Here is a 14,855-nt window from a genome sequence, read left to right on the forward strand (position 1 = left end):
ACTCTCAATCAGTACCCCGTTCCTGCCTTCTCCCCATACCCCCTCACTCCGCTATCCTTAAGAGCTCTATCCAGCTCTCTCTTGAAAGCATCCAACGAACTGGCCTCCACTGCCTTCTGAGGCAGAGAATTCCACACCTTCACCACCCTCTGACTGAAAAAGTTCTTCCTCATCTCCGTTCTAAATGGCCTACCCCTTATTCTCAAACTGTGGCCCCTTGTTCTGGACTCCCCCAACATTGGGAACATGTTATCTGCCTCTAATGTGTCCAATCCCCTAATTATCTTATATGTTTCAATAAGATCCCCCCTCATCCTTCTAAATTCCAGTGTATACAAGCCCAATCGCTCCAGCCTTTCAACATACGACAGTCCCGCCATTCCGGGAATTAACCTAGTGAACCTACGCTGCACGCCCTCCATAGCAAGAATATCCTTCCTCAAATTTGGAGACCAAAACTGCACACAGTACTCCAGGTGCGGTCTCACCAGGGCCCGGTACAACTGTAGAAGGACCTCTTTGCTCCTATACTCAACTCCTCTTGTTACGAAGGCCAACATTCCATTGGCTTTCTTCACTGCCTGCTGAACCTGCATGCTTCCTTTCATTGACTGATGCACTAGGACACCCAGATCTCGTTGAACTCCCCCTCCTCCTAACTTGACACCATTCAGATAATAATCTGCCTTTCTATTCTTACTTCCAAAGTGAATAACCTCACACTTACCTACATTAAACTGCATCTGCCATGTATCCGCCCACTCACACAACCTGTCCAAGTCACCCTGCAGCGTTATTGCATCTTCCTCACAATTCACACTACCCCCCAACTTAGTATCATCTGCAAATTTGCTAATGGTACTTTTAATCCCTTCGTCTAAGTCATTAATGTATATCGTAAATAGCTGGGGTCCCAGCACCGAACCTTGCGGTACCCCACTGGTCACTGCCTGCCATTCCGAAAGGGACCCATTTATCCCCACTCTTTGCTTTCTGTCTGTCAACCAATTTTCTATCCATGTCAGTACCCTACCCCCAATACCATGTGCCCTAATTTTGCCCACTAATCTCCTATGTGGGACCTTGTCGAAGGCTTTCTGAAAGTCGAGGTACACCACATCCACTGACTCTCCCTTGTCAATTTTCCTAGTTACATCCTCAAAAAATTCCAGTAGATTTGTCAAGCATGATTTCCCCTTCGTAAATCCATGCTGACTCGGAATGATCCCGTTACTGCTATCCAAATGCTCAGCAATTTCGTCTTTTATAATTGACTCCAGCATCTTCCCCACCACTGATGTCAGACTAACTGGTCTATAATTACCCGTTTTCTCTCTCCCTCCTTTCTTAAAAAGTGGGATAACATTTGCTATCCTCCAATCCACAGGAACTGATCCTGAATCTATAGAACATTGAAAAATGATCTCCAATGCTTCCACTATTTCTAGAGCCACCTCCTTAAGTACTCTGGGATGCAGACCATCAGGCCCTGGGGATTTATCAGCCTTCAGTCCCATCAGTCTACCCAAAACCATTTCCTGCCTAATGTGGATTTCCTTCAGTTCCTCCATCACCCTAGGTTCTCCGGCCCCTAGAACATTTGGGAGATTGTGTGTATCTTCCTCAGTGAAGACAGATCCAAAGTAACGGTTTAACTCGTCTGCCATTTCTTTGTTCCCCATAATAAATTCCCCTGCTTCTGTCTTCAAGGGACCCACATTTGCCTTGACTATTTTTTTCCTCTTCACGTACCTAAAAAAACTTTTGCTATCCTCCTTTATATTATTGGCTAGTTTACCCTCGTACCTCATCTTTTCTCCCCGTATTGCCTTTTTAGTTAACTTTTGTTGCTCTTTAAAAGAGTCCCAATCCTCTGTCTTCCCACTCTTCTTTGCTATGTTATACTTCCTCTCCTTAATTTTTATGCTGTCCCTGACTTCCCTCGTCAGCCACAGGTGTCTCTTACTCCCCTTAGAGTCTTTCCACCTCTTTGGAATAAATTGATCCTGCAACCTCTGCATTATTCCCAGGAATACCTGCCATTGCTGTTCTACCGTCTTCCCTGCTAGGGCCTCCTTCCAATCAATTTTGGCCAGCTCCCGCCTCATGCCTCTGTAATCCCCTTTGCTATACTGTAATACCGACACTTCCGATTTTCCCTTCTGCCTTTCCATTTGCAGAGTAAAACTTATCATGTTGTGATCACTGCCTCCTAATGGCTCTTTTACCTCTAGTCCCCTTATCAGATCAGGATCATTACACAACACTAAATCCAGAATTGCCTTCTCCCTGGTAGGCTCCAGTACAAGCTGTTCTAGACATTCGGCCCTTTGAGCCAGCACCGCCATTCAATGTGATCATGGCTGATCATCCACAATCAGTATCCCATTCCTGCTTTCCCCCCATATCCCTTGATTCCGCTAGCCATGAGAGCCCTGAGAGTTAGATAAACTCTCTTTTGAATGTATCCAGTGAATCGGCCTCCACTGCCTTCTGAGGCAGAGAATTCCACAAATTCACAACCCTCTGTGTGAAAAAGTTTTTCCTCATCTCAGTTCTAAATGGCCTACCCCTTATTCTTAAACTGTGGCCCCTGGTTCTGGACGCCCCCAACATCGGGAACATGTTTCGTGCATCTAGCGTGTCCAATCCCTCAATAATTTTATATGTTTCTATAAGATCCCCTCTCGTCCTTCTAAATTCCAGTGAATACAAGCCCAGTCGCTCCATTCTTTCATCATATGGCAGTCCCGCCATCCTGGGAATTAACCTTGTACAATGGGCACATTTGCCTGCGCTTCAGGTCTCCCTGCACACTGTCGGGTTGTATCACAGCTTGGTTTGGGAACAGCACTGCCCAAAACCGCAAGAAACTGCAGAGAGTTGTAGATGTAGCCCAGTCCATCACACACACCAGACTCCCCACCATTTTCTCCATCTACACTTTGCGCTACCTCGGAAAAGATACAACAAAAATCAAAGGCTTGTCCCACCCCTGTCATTCCTCTTTCTCCTTGCTCCTGTCAGGCAGAAGGTACAGAAGATTGAGAGCATGTTCTCCCAGGAGCGCACTCCCTGGCATGCCTCTCCTATCATTGCACCATTCAGTTGCAACACTTCCCAGAGGCCAGGAAAGTATTTCTTGCATCATGCCGAGATCAATAGAAGATGTGTGCTGAAACTAACTGTGTCAATTTAGTGGTGCTTTACATGGGAATCTGGCAAGGAATTTTGTGAACCCTGAACTGAAATTCATGATCACGTTGCAACTTTCACAAAGGATGTAAGGATAGTAATTATTTAAGTTTATTGTAGGTTTACTGTTATTATTGTCATATGCACTGAGATGCAGTAGAAAACTTTGTTCTGCCTTTTATGCTGGCAGATAATACCATACATACATCAGGTCATGCAAACGAGAAAGGGCAGAATGTGGTTTATTGGCTTCAGCTGCAGAGAAAGTGCAGATTAAAAAGTGCAAGGGCCACAAGGAGGTAGGTTGCAAGATCAAGAATTCATCTTGGGGTGTGAGAGGAGCATTCGTGAATCTGATAACAGTGGCAATGAAACTGTTCTTGAGTCTGTTCGTATGTGATTTCAAATTTTAAAAAAATCTCTTGCCCAAAGAGGGTGGGGAGAAGAGGGGATGACTGAGACGGGAGTGGTCCTTGATTACATTATTGGCTTTTCCGAGGCAGCAAGGAGTAGATGGAGTCAATGGAAAGAGACTGGTCTGTGTGATGGACTGGGCAGTATTCACAACTCTCTGCAAATTCTTGCGGTCTTGGGCACAGCTGTTGCCAAACCAACCTGCGATACATCTCGAGAGGATGCTTTCTACAATGCATCTGTAGAAATTGCTAAGAGTCATTGGAGACATGCTGAATTTCCTTAGTCTTCTATGAAAGAAGAGGTGTTGGTGTGTTTTCTTAACCATAGTGCCAATGTAATTAGACCAGGATCAATTGTTGATGCTTACACCCAGCAACTTCGAGCTCTTGAGCCATTTCGCCTCAACACCACGAGTGTAGACTGGGGTGTGTACTCCTTCCCCCACCCCATTCTCTCTGGGATATTTCACCTGAGATTTATCTCTGTTGCGCAGGTTTGAGACTGGCGGAACAACTTGGCCGCAGAGAAGATGAAGCTAAGATCAGGCACCGTTTGGGACTTTCACTGTGGGCCAGTCGAAACCTCGAGGAGGCACAACACCAGGTATTGAACTGCAGGAGAGTCCAAGGCAGCACGTGGATGAGTCCAAGGCAGCACGTGGATGAGTCCAAGGCAGCACGTGGATGAGTCCAAGGCAGCACGTGTCTCAATGCAATGATGTGTGCTCATGACGTCATGAGTGATAGGTGCAGAATTGGCCCATTCGGCTCATCAAGTCTACTCCGCCCTTCAATCGTGGCTGATCTATCTCTCCCTCCAGTTGTAAATCTGTGGAATTCTCTGCCTCAGAAGGCAGTGGAGGCCAATTCTCTGAATGCATTCAAGAGAGAGCTTGATAGAGCTCTTAAGGATAGCGGAGTCAGTGGGCATGGGGAGAAGGCAGGAACGGGGTCCTGATTGAGAATGATCAGCCATGATCACATTGAATGGCGGTGCTGGCTCGAAGGGCCAAATGGCCTACTCCTGCACCTATTGTCTATTGTCTATAACCCCATTCTCCTGCCTTTTCCCCATAACCTGACACCTGTGCTAATCAAGAATCTATCTATCTCTGCCTTAAAAATATCCATTGACTTGGCCTCCACAGCCTTCTGTGTCATTTAATTCCACAGATTCATCACCCTCTGACTAAAGAAATTCCTCCTCACCTCCTTCCTAAACGAACGACCTTTAATTCTGAGGCTATGACCTCTAATTCCAGACTTTCCCACTAGTGGAAACATGCTCTCCACATGCACTCTATCCAGGCTTTTCACTATTCGGTAAGTTTCAGAGGTACCCCTCACTGGTCTCTGTGAGGTGGGGGTCTTGTGGGACAAGTGTTGCATTTAACATTGCTCTCACTTCTGTCGTGAAAACAACTTCAAATGAAATTAGGCCAAAAACTATTGTTGGAAAGTCAATGGTGAAGGTGAGAGGTATAAAATCCAATGCTACTAAGGTTCAGTAAAAATGTATGGTCATTTATTGTTACTAATTCACATGTAAAGCTTACAGAAACATAGAAAAATAGGTGCAGGAGTAGGCCATTCAGCCCTTCGAGCCAGTACTGCCATTCAATATGATCATGACTGATCATCTAAAATCAGTACCCCGTTCCTGCTTTTTCCCCACATCCCTTGATTCCTTTAGCCCGAAGAGCTAAATCTAACTCTCTCTTGAAAACATCTAGTGAATTGGCCTCCACTGCCTTCTGTGGCAGGGAATTCCACAGATTCACAACTCTCTGGGTGAAAACGTTTTTCCTCATCTCATGACAAACTTTAAAAACTACTCATCCCTTGTCCAGCCTTGGTTACCACCTGTACCCTTGTCTCCTTGTCCTGATCACCTCTCATTCAAACTTAGCTCATCCTCATATGAGGATTGGTTTGTAGTGGCCAATTAGCTGACTGACCAGCACCATTTGGGGTGTCAAGTCAAGTCAACTTTATTTGTATAACATATTTAAAAACAACCCACGTTGACCAAAGTGCTGTACCCCAGTTCAGGTACCAAGAACGAACATACAATGGCACACAAACATTACAGCACATACATAAACAGTTCACAGCGCCCCCTCAGAGGGCCTCAAATGCTAGGAATAGGTTTTGAGCCTGGATTTAAAGGAGTCATAGAAACATAGAAACATAGAAAATAGGTGCAGGAGTAGGCCATTCGGCCCTTCGAGCCTGCACCGCCATTCAATATGATCATGGCTGATCATCCAGCTCAGTAGCCTGTACCTGCCTTATCTCCATAACCCCTGATCCCTTTAGCAAAAAGGGCCACATCTAACTCCCTCTTAAATATAGCCAATGAACTGGCCTCAACTACCTTCTGTGGCAGAGAATTCCACAGACTCACCACTCTCTGTGTGAAGAAATGTTTTCTCATCTCGGTCCTAAAAGACTTCCCCCTTATCCTTAAGCTGTGACCCCTGGTTCTAGACTCCCCCAACATCGGGAACAATCTTCCCGCATCTAGCCTCTCCAACCCCTTAAGAATTTCATATGTTTCTATAAGAGTCGATGGAGGGGGCAGTTCTGATGGGAGGAGAGCGGAGCCTTGTTCCACAGGGAGCTATCAGACTCCACGTGAACAGCTCCAGGATTAAACCTGGAACCTGGATGCTGTGTGGGTGCAGCACTACCCTCTGCGTCATTCTGCTGCCCGAACAGTGCGGGACATGGTAAAATATAGACATCACTCACCGACTGTCTTGGCTGCGGGGCTCGCAACAGTAGCTCAGCATTGCCGAGTAAATTGCATGCCTAATAATATAATGAGGCAAACTCTTGTGCATGCCACTGATGTCTGTTTTAATATACAAAACATCATAAATGTTCATTAAGTTATAATCACTCTCTTCCTTTTCAGCTTTATCGAGCATCTGCTTTATTTGAAAATATTCGCCACGAGGCGCAGCACAGCACCGATTATAAACTTTCCCTCTTCGACCTTCAAACATCCTCCTATCAAGCTTTGCAGCGCGTTCTGGTCAGCCTGGGTATGTCGAGATCCAGAACAAACCTGATGACCAAGTTCAGTCAATTCCGGAGACCGTTTTCCCAATTGTTTTTTTCCCCCCAGAGTACTATCCCTCCTAGTGTCATAGAGTCATACAGCACAGAAACAGGCCCTTTGGCCCATTTTGTCCATGGCATCCACGATACCCCATTTATCTTAGTCCCACCTGCCCGCATTTTGCCCATGTCCCTTGAAACTTTTCCTATCCATGTACCTGTCCAAATGCATATTCAAGGTTGTTATAGTACCTGCCTCAACTACCTCCTCTGGCAGCTCGTTCCATATACTCACCACCCTCTGTGAGAACGATTTGCCACTCAGATTCCTATTAAGCAGAAACAGGGAAGGGAAATCAAGCAGAGAAATTCTGCCTTGGAAAGAAAGAAAGGGAAATGGCTTCAATAGTCATATTAAATCTTTAAAATCACGTTTGTATTAAATCTTTCCCATTTTTATTTCCTTCTCAGGCAATAGCCAGCAGGTTGATCTCTGGTCGTTTCTTAGGTCATTGTGACTTTGTCTTTGTTTGTTCATAATAGCTGCCTTCTGCTTTCCCCTCCACCCAATTAGGAAGTATTGATCCACATTACACACCACAGCTGCGATTGTGAGCTTTGATTCAGGACATAAATCCACATCTCTAGATCACATAGATTACTTCTCTATGTTCTAGTAATCCCTGTAAAACGTCTTTGAGTGTTTGAAAAGCGCTATATAAATGTAATGCATTATTATTATTATTATCTTATCATTCACGGTGAATCTGTGTCGGACCCCACTGTGCTGGCCGCATTAAGAGGGTTCCGAAAATGAACTCCATTAAAAATAATTATCTGGTCATTCATTTCATTGCCTCTTCTGAAACCTAGTGATGCACAGATTGGCCATAACCGCTGTCCATGCACAACAATTCAAAAAACAAGTAATTGACAGAAAAACACTTCACAGAGCACTGGAGTGAGCAAAGACAGGTAGAACTGCAGGACTTTTTTCGTCAAATGGCAGTCTCACTCTGATATAAATGCAGTGAATAAATGGAAACCATATTCATTCAGTATGAGTTAGTTAAAATAGGGCATTATAATTATGTTCATACCATACGACACCTGATCTTGAATCTGAATTAGATTGGCAGCTTATCTCTGTTGCAATCAATATCATACTGATGGTCACATCTCGCATATAAATTCAGCATTACAAATACAGATAGGGTGAATGCACAGAGTCTTTTACCCAGCGTATAGGAATCAAGAACCAGAAGACATCGGTTTGTAAAGGGGGAACAATTTAAAAGGAACTTGAGGGGCAACTTTTTCATACAGAGCGTGGTGGGGATACGGAATGAGCTGCCAGAGGATGTAGTTGAGGCAGGTACTATGGGCATTATTAAAAGACACTTGGACGGGTACATGGATGGAAAAGGTTTAGAGGGATGTGGGCCGAACACGGGCAAATGGGACCAGTGTTGATGGGGCATCTTAGTCGGCGCGGACGAGTTGGCCGAAAGATGCGTTTCCGTGCTGTTTGACTCTCTGACTGAACATGTAAAATATTAAATAGCAAAATTTAATTTAACTCTTTTGTTAAATATGAATAAAGTTGCTTTATCCCGCTTCAGTTTTGTGTGCAACAGAAGCAACTCGATAAGTAAGGCAAAAGATGACTATCAATTTTAAAAATACAAATAATAACTTTAATAGCAAGTGTATTTGCCCTTACAATTTGTGCTCACTTCATGGAAAATCCTTATGTCATTGTCCAAATGTAGAGTATTCAGTGAATCAGGAATGGTTTGGTCAGCCTAGGTATGTAGAGTTTCAGTACAGGCCAAATGTCTAAGCCCAGTAATTCCTCAGACCATCACCCATTCCAAGTAATATTCTTCATCCCCCTTTTTATTTCCTTCTCCATGTCTTGTTTGACAAGAATTTCGAAGGAAAAGAGACGGTGTGTGATTTCATGGCATCTCTAAAGATGTATAGATCATGTATTGTCTTTCCGCTGACTGGATAGCACGCAACAAAAGCTTTTCACTGTACCTCGGTACATGTGGCAATGAACTAAACTGAGCTGAACTGAGGTGCCTAAATGACATTGCCAATGACATTGAATCCACCATCCCACCCTTCATCGCATATTCTTCCCTTCTAATCTTATCAGGTCGTCACGACGAGGCACTGGCTGTGGCGGAGAGGGGCCGGACGAGGGCATTTGCTGACCTCTTGATCGAACGGCAAACTGGGCAGCAAGCGTCTGACTCATTGACTCCTGTCACCATTGAGCAAATTCTGGAAGCCATCAACAATCAGCGCAGTCTGGTACTATACTACTCACTTGCAGCGGGCTACCTCTACAGCTGGTTACTGGCGCCAGGAGCAGGTAAGCATTCAGGTGGTTAAGTAACAAGTGAATTGTAACTAAAGTTCCAACGACAAACAGGCTCGCTTGGACTAGCGACTCTGGGCTTTGGGTTTGATTCGCACTAATGTTTTATTTTATTTATTGAACTGTTTGATTAATATGTTTTTTGTTGAGGACTGTGTTTAAAGACCCATTATGCTGCTGCTGAATACAGACGTTGGGAGGTCATGTTGCATAAGTTGTATAAGACGTTAGCCGGACATGTTGGCCAATGTGGGCAAGTTGGGCCGAACTGAGGTGAGAAGAAACTTTTTCACCCAGAGAGTGGTGAATTTGTGGAATTCTCTGCCACAGAAGGCAATAGAGGCCAATTCACTGGATGAATTTAAAAGAGAGTTAGATAGAGCTCTAGGGGCTAGCGGAATCAAGGGATATGGGGATACGGGTTACTGATTGTGGATGATCAGCCATGATCACAATGAATGGCGGTGCTGGCTCGAAGGGACAAATGGCCTCCTCCTGCACCTATTTTCTATGTTTCTGTGTTTCCTCATCAACTTATCGGTATATAATATTCCAATCGGCTGTGCTACATTTGAGACAAATGCAGGAAATGAGATCAACTCATTCAAAAATCAATTCCCTATGTAGAGATTAACGAAGCGTACGTTTTGGTAACACGCTGACATGATTTTAAAGTGATCCTACGTAGACGCGTTTACAAACAAAATCGCTATTTCTTTAAAAACTTTACCGAAGCAGAAGTGTTGTTGTCACCAAGATCTCTTTTTAAAGATTTGTTTGTCTCACGGTTTTTGATGTGATAAGGGAGATAACTCCCGCAGCACAACATTGAAGAATCTCGATGTGCTGTCTACTGACTCTCAGCGAGTGTGAGAGCCGGATGTGAATGTATGACATTACCATACTTAATTGGAGTGGAGTTGGGAAATTGGTGACCTGCAAAAGGGTGCCAGGCACAACAATGTGAAACGGAGAGAGCTTTCAAAATAGTCCAAAGCAAGGAACAGCGGCAAGAATGTCTCCCATTGATTTTCTTTGATCTATTTTGAAGTGGATTGTAAGTGGTTGTAAGAGTGATGAATATGAATAATTTACTCGCGGCCTTTATCACATGCAGTTATGGCGCAGAGGCAGAATGAGCATTTTGTTGGGCATGTTTGTCTTTCTTGGAATGAGTTAGCATCGCTACATGGTTAATATACAATCGCTTAGTTAAAGGACAAACGACCAGAGTGTTTGTAACCAAATTATATCATGACTGGAAATAAGAAACAGTTGGATGACTTTCCAATAAGAGAGGATTACTAGCATTAAATACGTATTGGGTAACATGTGTAGGAAGGAACTGTTGATACTGGCTTAATCTGAAGATAGACACAAAATGATGGAGTAACTCAGCAGGACGGGCAGCATCTCTGGAGAGAAGGAATGGGTGACGTTTCGGTTCGAGACCCTTCTTTGCAGTCTGAAGATGGGTCTCGACCCAAAACGTCACCCATTCTTTTCTCTCCAGAGATGCTGCCTGTCCCTCTGAGTTACTCCAGCATTTTGTGTCCTTCTTCATATTGGGTAGCATGTTTGGTGTGGGTTTTCATGGATCAACGTCACGATAACTTTCAAAGGTTGACTGTCTAGCGGAGAACTGACTTGGATCTGCCGTGCCCTATGTTTCACTGGCTCACCCCTGCCTCACCTTCCGTACAGCCTGAGGCTTTCCCCGTTTATCCAGTGGACCGCACGGAATCTTCGGGCAAAGGGGAACGTGGCACCGTCTGTTTTACGACAGTGCTCCCTCGAGCGCTGACATTATGGTCTCGGCTCAATAACGCTCCCCTGACCTGGACACCTCATCCATTAAATGCCGTCCCCCTCATCTACCAAGGGAACCCGCCTTCTCGTCGGTCTACCCATCACCCCAGCCAATGCCAAGATGGCACTGCATGAATTATGAATTTCCTACGTGTGAGAATATGCCGTGATGTGGAAGGAGCGGTTTGCGCTCTATCCTCGTGTGTCTGCTCTGCAGTCGTTGCCCTGTTTTCCTCGGCTGCCAGTCGGTGGGTGAATGTCTGTGTTCTTCCCCCCCCCCCCCCCCCCCCCCCCCCACTCCCACGTGTGGCAGGTTGAGCCGTCGCTGGTGCTGTGGAATATAGCTGCAGAAGCTGGGGGCCGGAGCGGAGAGCCTTGTCGATCACACTATACCAGTGCTAATGCTGATTCAGTATAAGTGTGGTCGGGACTGCTATTCACTGGAGACCACAGAGGTCTGAGCCATTCATTCCTGGCTTAATGGGGAAATGAGCTCTGCAATGTGATTCCTAAGAGGTGGGAGTCAGTCCTACGCTAAAATTTCACACTTGAAACCCTGTTGCATCAGACAATGAAGTGGCTTATGTAGACTAACTGCACAGCTCTACAATGTGTTGATTAATTGAAGAGGGGATTGTCGTAATTGTAATCTGACTCATTTCATGTTCGGGGAGCTCAAACAGAAATGAGGAGAGTTCATTAAAATTCTCCTTGCACTGAATCATGTCTCCTGTTGTGCTCTCTCATATCCAGTTATATAAAACCGTGTACATGCAAGGCCTGCATAATGTGCTCGTACATGCATGACTGCTGTTATCTATTTCTCCCCTGTGCTATCTACCAGGGGCCCTGTCAGTGTTGTAGCTGTATCCATAGAACAGTACTGCACAACAAGAGGCCCACAGTTTCCATGCCAAACATGCTGCCTACACCAAAGATGGACACAAAAAGCTGGACTAACTCAGCAGGACAGGCAACATCTCTGGAGAGAAGGAATGGGTGACGTTTCGGGTCGAGACCCTTCGTCAGACTAGGATTTCTTCAGAACAGAGCATCAGACTAGACTTATTCACAAAATGCTGGAGTAACTCAGCAGGTCAGGCAGCATCTCAGGAGAGAAGGAATGGGCGACGGTTCGGGTCGAGACCCTTCTTCAGACTGATGTCAGGGGGGCGGGACAAAGGAAGGATATAGGTGGAGACAGGAAGATAGAGGGAGATCTGGGAAGGGGGAGGGGAAGAGAGGGACAGAGGAACTATCTAAAGTTGGAGAAGTCAATGTTCATACCACTGGGCTGCAAGCTGCCCAGGCGAAATATGAGGTGCTGTTCCTCCAATTTCCGGTGGGCCTCACTATGGCACTGGAGGAGGCCCATGGCAGAAATGTCAGACTGGGAATGGGAGGGGGAGTTGAAGTGCTCAGCCACCGGGAGATCAGATTGGTTAAAGCGGACCGACGCAGGTGTTGAGCGAAGCGATCGTCGAGCCTGCATTTGGTTTCGCCGATGTAAATAAGTTGACATCTGGAGCAGCAGATACAATAGATGAGGTTGGAGGAGGTGCAGGTGAACCTCTTTCTCACCTGGAAAGACTGTTTGGGTCCTTGGATGGAGTTGAGGGGGGAGGTAAAGGGACAAGTGTTGCATCTCGTGCGGTTGCAAGGGAAAGTGCCCGGGGATGGGGTGGTTTGGGTAGGAAGGGACGAGTGGACGAGGGAGTTACGGAGGGAGCGGTCTCTGCGGAACGCAGAAAGGGGAGGGGATGGTAAGATATGGCCAGTGGTGGAGTTCCGTTGTAGGTGACGGAAATGTTGGCGGATGATTTGTTGGATACGCTGGCTGGTAGGGTGGAAGGTGAGAGCGAGGGGGATTCTGTCCTTGTTACGAGTGGGGGGAGGGGGAGCAAGAGCGGAGCTGCGGGATGTAGAAGAGACCCTAGTGAGAGCCTCATCTATAATGGAAGAGGGGAGGGTCTTCAGACTAGCCTTAGTCTGAAGAAGGGTCTCGACCCGAAACGCCACCCATTCCTCCCATTCCTTCTCTCCAGTTACTCCAGCTTTTTGTGTGTACTTTCCGTTTAAACCAGCATCTGCAGCTCCTTCGTACACATGATGCCTTCACGTCTGCCTGCACGTGATCCATATCTCTCCCTTCTCTGTGTATATTCATGCGCCTATCCAAAAGTCTCTTAAACGGCACTGTTGTATCTGCCTCGACCACCACCCTCTGTGTAAAATCACTTGGCCCACATATCTCCTTCAACTTTGCCCTTCGCTCCTTAAGACTAATGGCCTCAATTATTTGATTTTTTCCACCTTGGGGTGAAAGATTCTGTCTGTCTACCTTATCTATGCCACTCATAATTTTATATACTTCTATCAGGTCTCCCCGTTACCTCAGGCATTGCAGAGAAATCACTTCAAATCTGTCCAACGTCTCCCTGTAGCTGTTACCCCTCATCCAGGCAGCATTCTGGTAAACCTCCTCTGCACCCTTTCCAAAGCCTCCACACCCATCCTGTAAAGGGGCAACCAATTTGCTTCTTTCTCTTGATGACAGTGGCAGCCATTACTTGGTGATCCTGCACTCTGTCACCTTCTCCTTTGCTCGACCTAGTGTACATCAGTTTGGCTCGATTGTGTTTATGTATGGTAGAGTCTGATTTTCACTGTAGACGTGACAATAAAAAAGTTAAACCTCAGATTGGAGCTTCAGCACAAAGCCGTGAGATCACCTCCTTGAAGGCCTCAAAAAAGCCTGCAGGTGGTGCAGCGGTAGAGTTGCTGCCTTACAGTGCTTGCAGCGCCGGAGACCCGGGTTCGATCCTGACTACCGGTGCTGTCTGTACTGAGTTTGTACGTTCTCCACGTGACCGTGCGGGTTTTCTCCGAGATCTTCCCATTTTCTCCCACACTCCAAAGACGTTCAGCACTTAATTGGCAGACGAGGGCCAGCAGTGTGTAGCCCCGACTTCCTCCATTTACACTAGCGATGCACGGGGGGTTTGTTAAAGGAGCAACGCGAGGCACAGCTGGTGAGGGGATCAGGTGAGGCCAGCTGAAGAGGGGAGCTCCTGAGCCCGATGATTGGTGAAAGTTTGAATTACTGCTGTTGGGAGCGACCTTTTGCAGCAGTTTATTTTTCTGGCATTGAGCCTAGACAGCCTTGAACTTGCTTCTGACTGCCTGTGGGAGTGTGAGACTACTGGGAGATCGTGATCAATCCCTCCCCAACCTTCCGTGCACTGAGGGGGAGCCTCTCTAGTGCACGCACGGGATTCCCCACTGGCATATCTGTGCAGGCCTTTGTCCCTGGTGTACAGGCTACAAAGGAGGGGGGATTAGAAGCAGAATGATGAACCCCAGAGGAAATTTCACCCTCCCCTCAAAAAATATTCCTTTACGAGAGGTTCTCAAATTTGGTGTCATTTCATGAGTGCGGTGTAGCACCGAAACAGTGAAAGATCTTGCTTGCAGCGGTTGGACACATTAGAGGCAGGAAACATGTTCCCAATGTTGGGGGAGTCCAGAACCAGGGGCCACAGTTTAAGAATAAGGGGTAGGCCATTTAGAACAGAGATGAGGGAAAACTTTTTCAGTCAGAGAGTTGTGAATCTGTGGAATTCTCTGCCTCAGAGGGCAGTGGAGGCCAATTCTCTGAATACATTCAAGAGAGAACTAGATAGAGCTCTTAAGGATAGCGGAGTCAGGGGGTATGGGGAGAAAGCAGGAACGGGGTACTGATTGAGAATGATCAGCCATAATCACATTGAATGGCGGTGCTGGCTCGAAGGGCCGAATGGCCTACTCCTGCACCTATTGTCTATTGTCTATTGACATCACAGGCACTTAGTCTCAGACAACACACAAAAACAAATTGTACATAAATCACATGTGCAAAACCTAAAGGAAAGAAGACTGTGCAAAAAAACAAGGCGCAAGTGCAAAGATATAGAAGGATGCAAGGAACTGCAGATGCTGGT

At 46.1% G+C, this 14,855-nt stretch overlaps 1 protein-coding gene across 2 annotated transcripts in view; it reads left to right on the top strand.

Moving 5' to 3' along the window:
- The window catches only part of ttc28 (tetratricopeptide repeat domain 28), a 394,517-nt gene that overhangs the window by 242,298 nt on the left and 137,364 nt on the right, over positions 1–14,855 (top strand). For both annotated transcript variants that reach the window (XM_078421482.1, XM_078421484.1), the window contains exons 8-10: positions 4,106–4,215; positions 6,532–6,661; positions 8,842–9,060. In XM_078421482.1, coding sequence (XP_078277608.1) covers positions 4,106–4,215; positions 6,532–6,661; positions 8,842–9,060 — 459 coding nt within the window. The remainder of the gene's footprint in view (positions 1–4,105; positions 4,216–6,531; positions 6,662–8,841; positions 9,061–14,855) is intronic.

The sequence above is a fragment of the Rhinoraja longicauda genome, chromosome 25 (genome assembly GCF_053455715.1).
Source record: "Rhinoraja longicauda isolate Sanriku21f chromosome 25, sRhiLon1.1, whole genome shotgun sequence".
Classification (NCBI taxonomy): domain Eukaryota; kingdom Metazoa; phylum Chordata; class Chondrichthyes; order Rajiformes; family Arhynchobatidae; genus Rhinoraja; species Rhinoraja longicauda.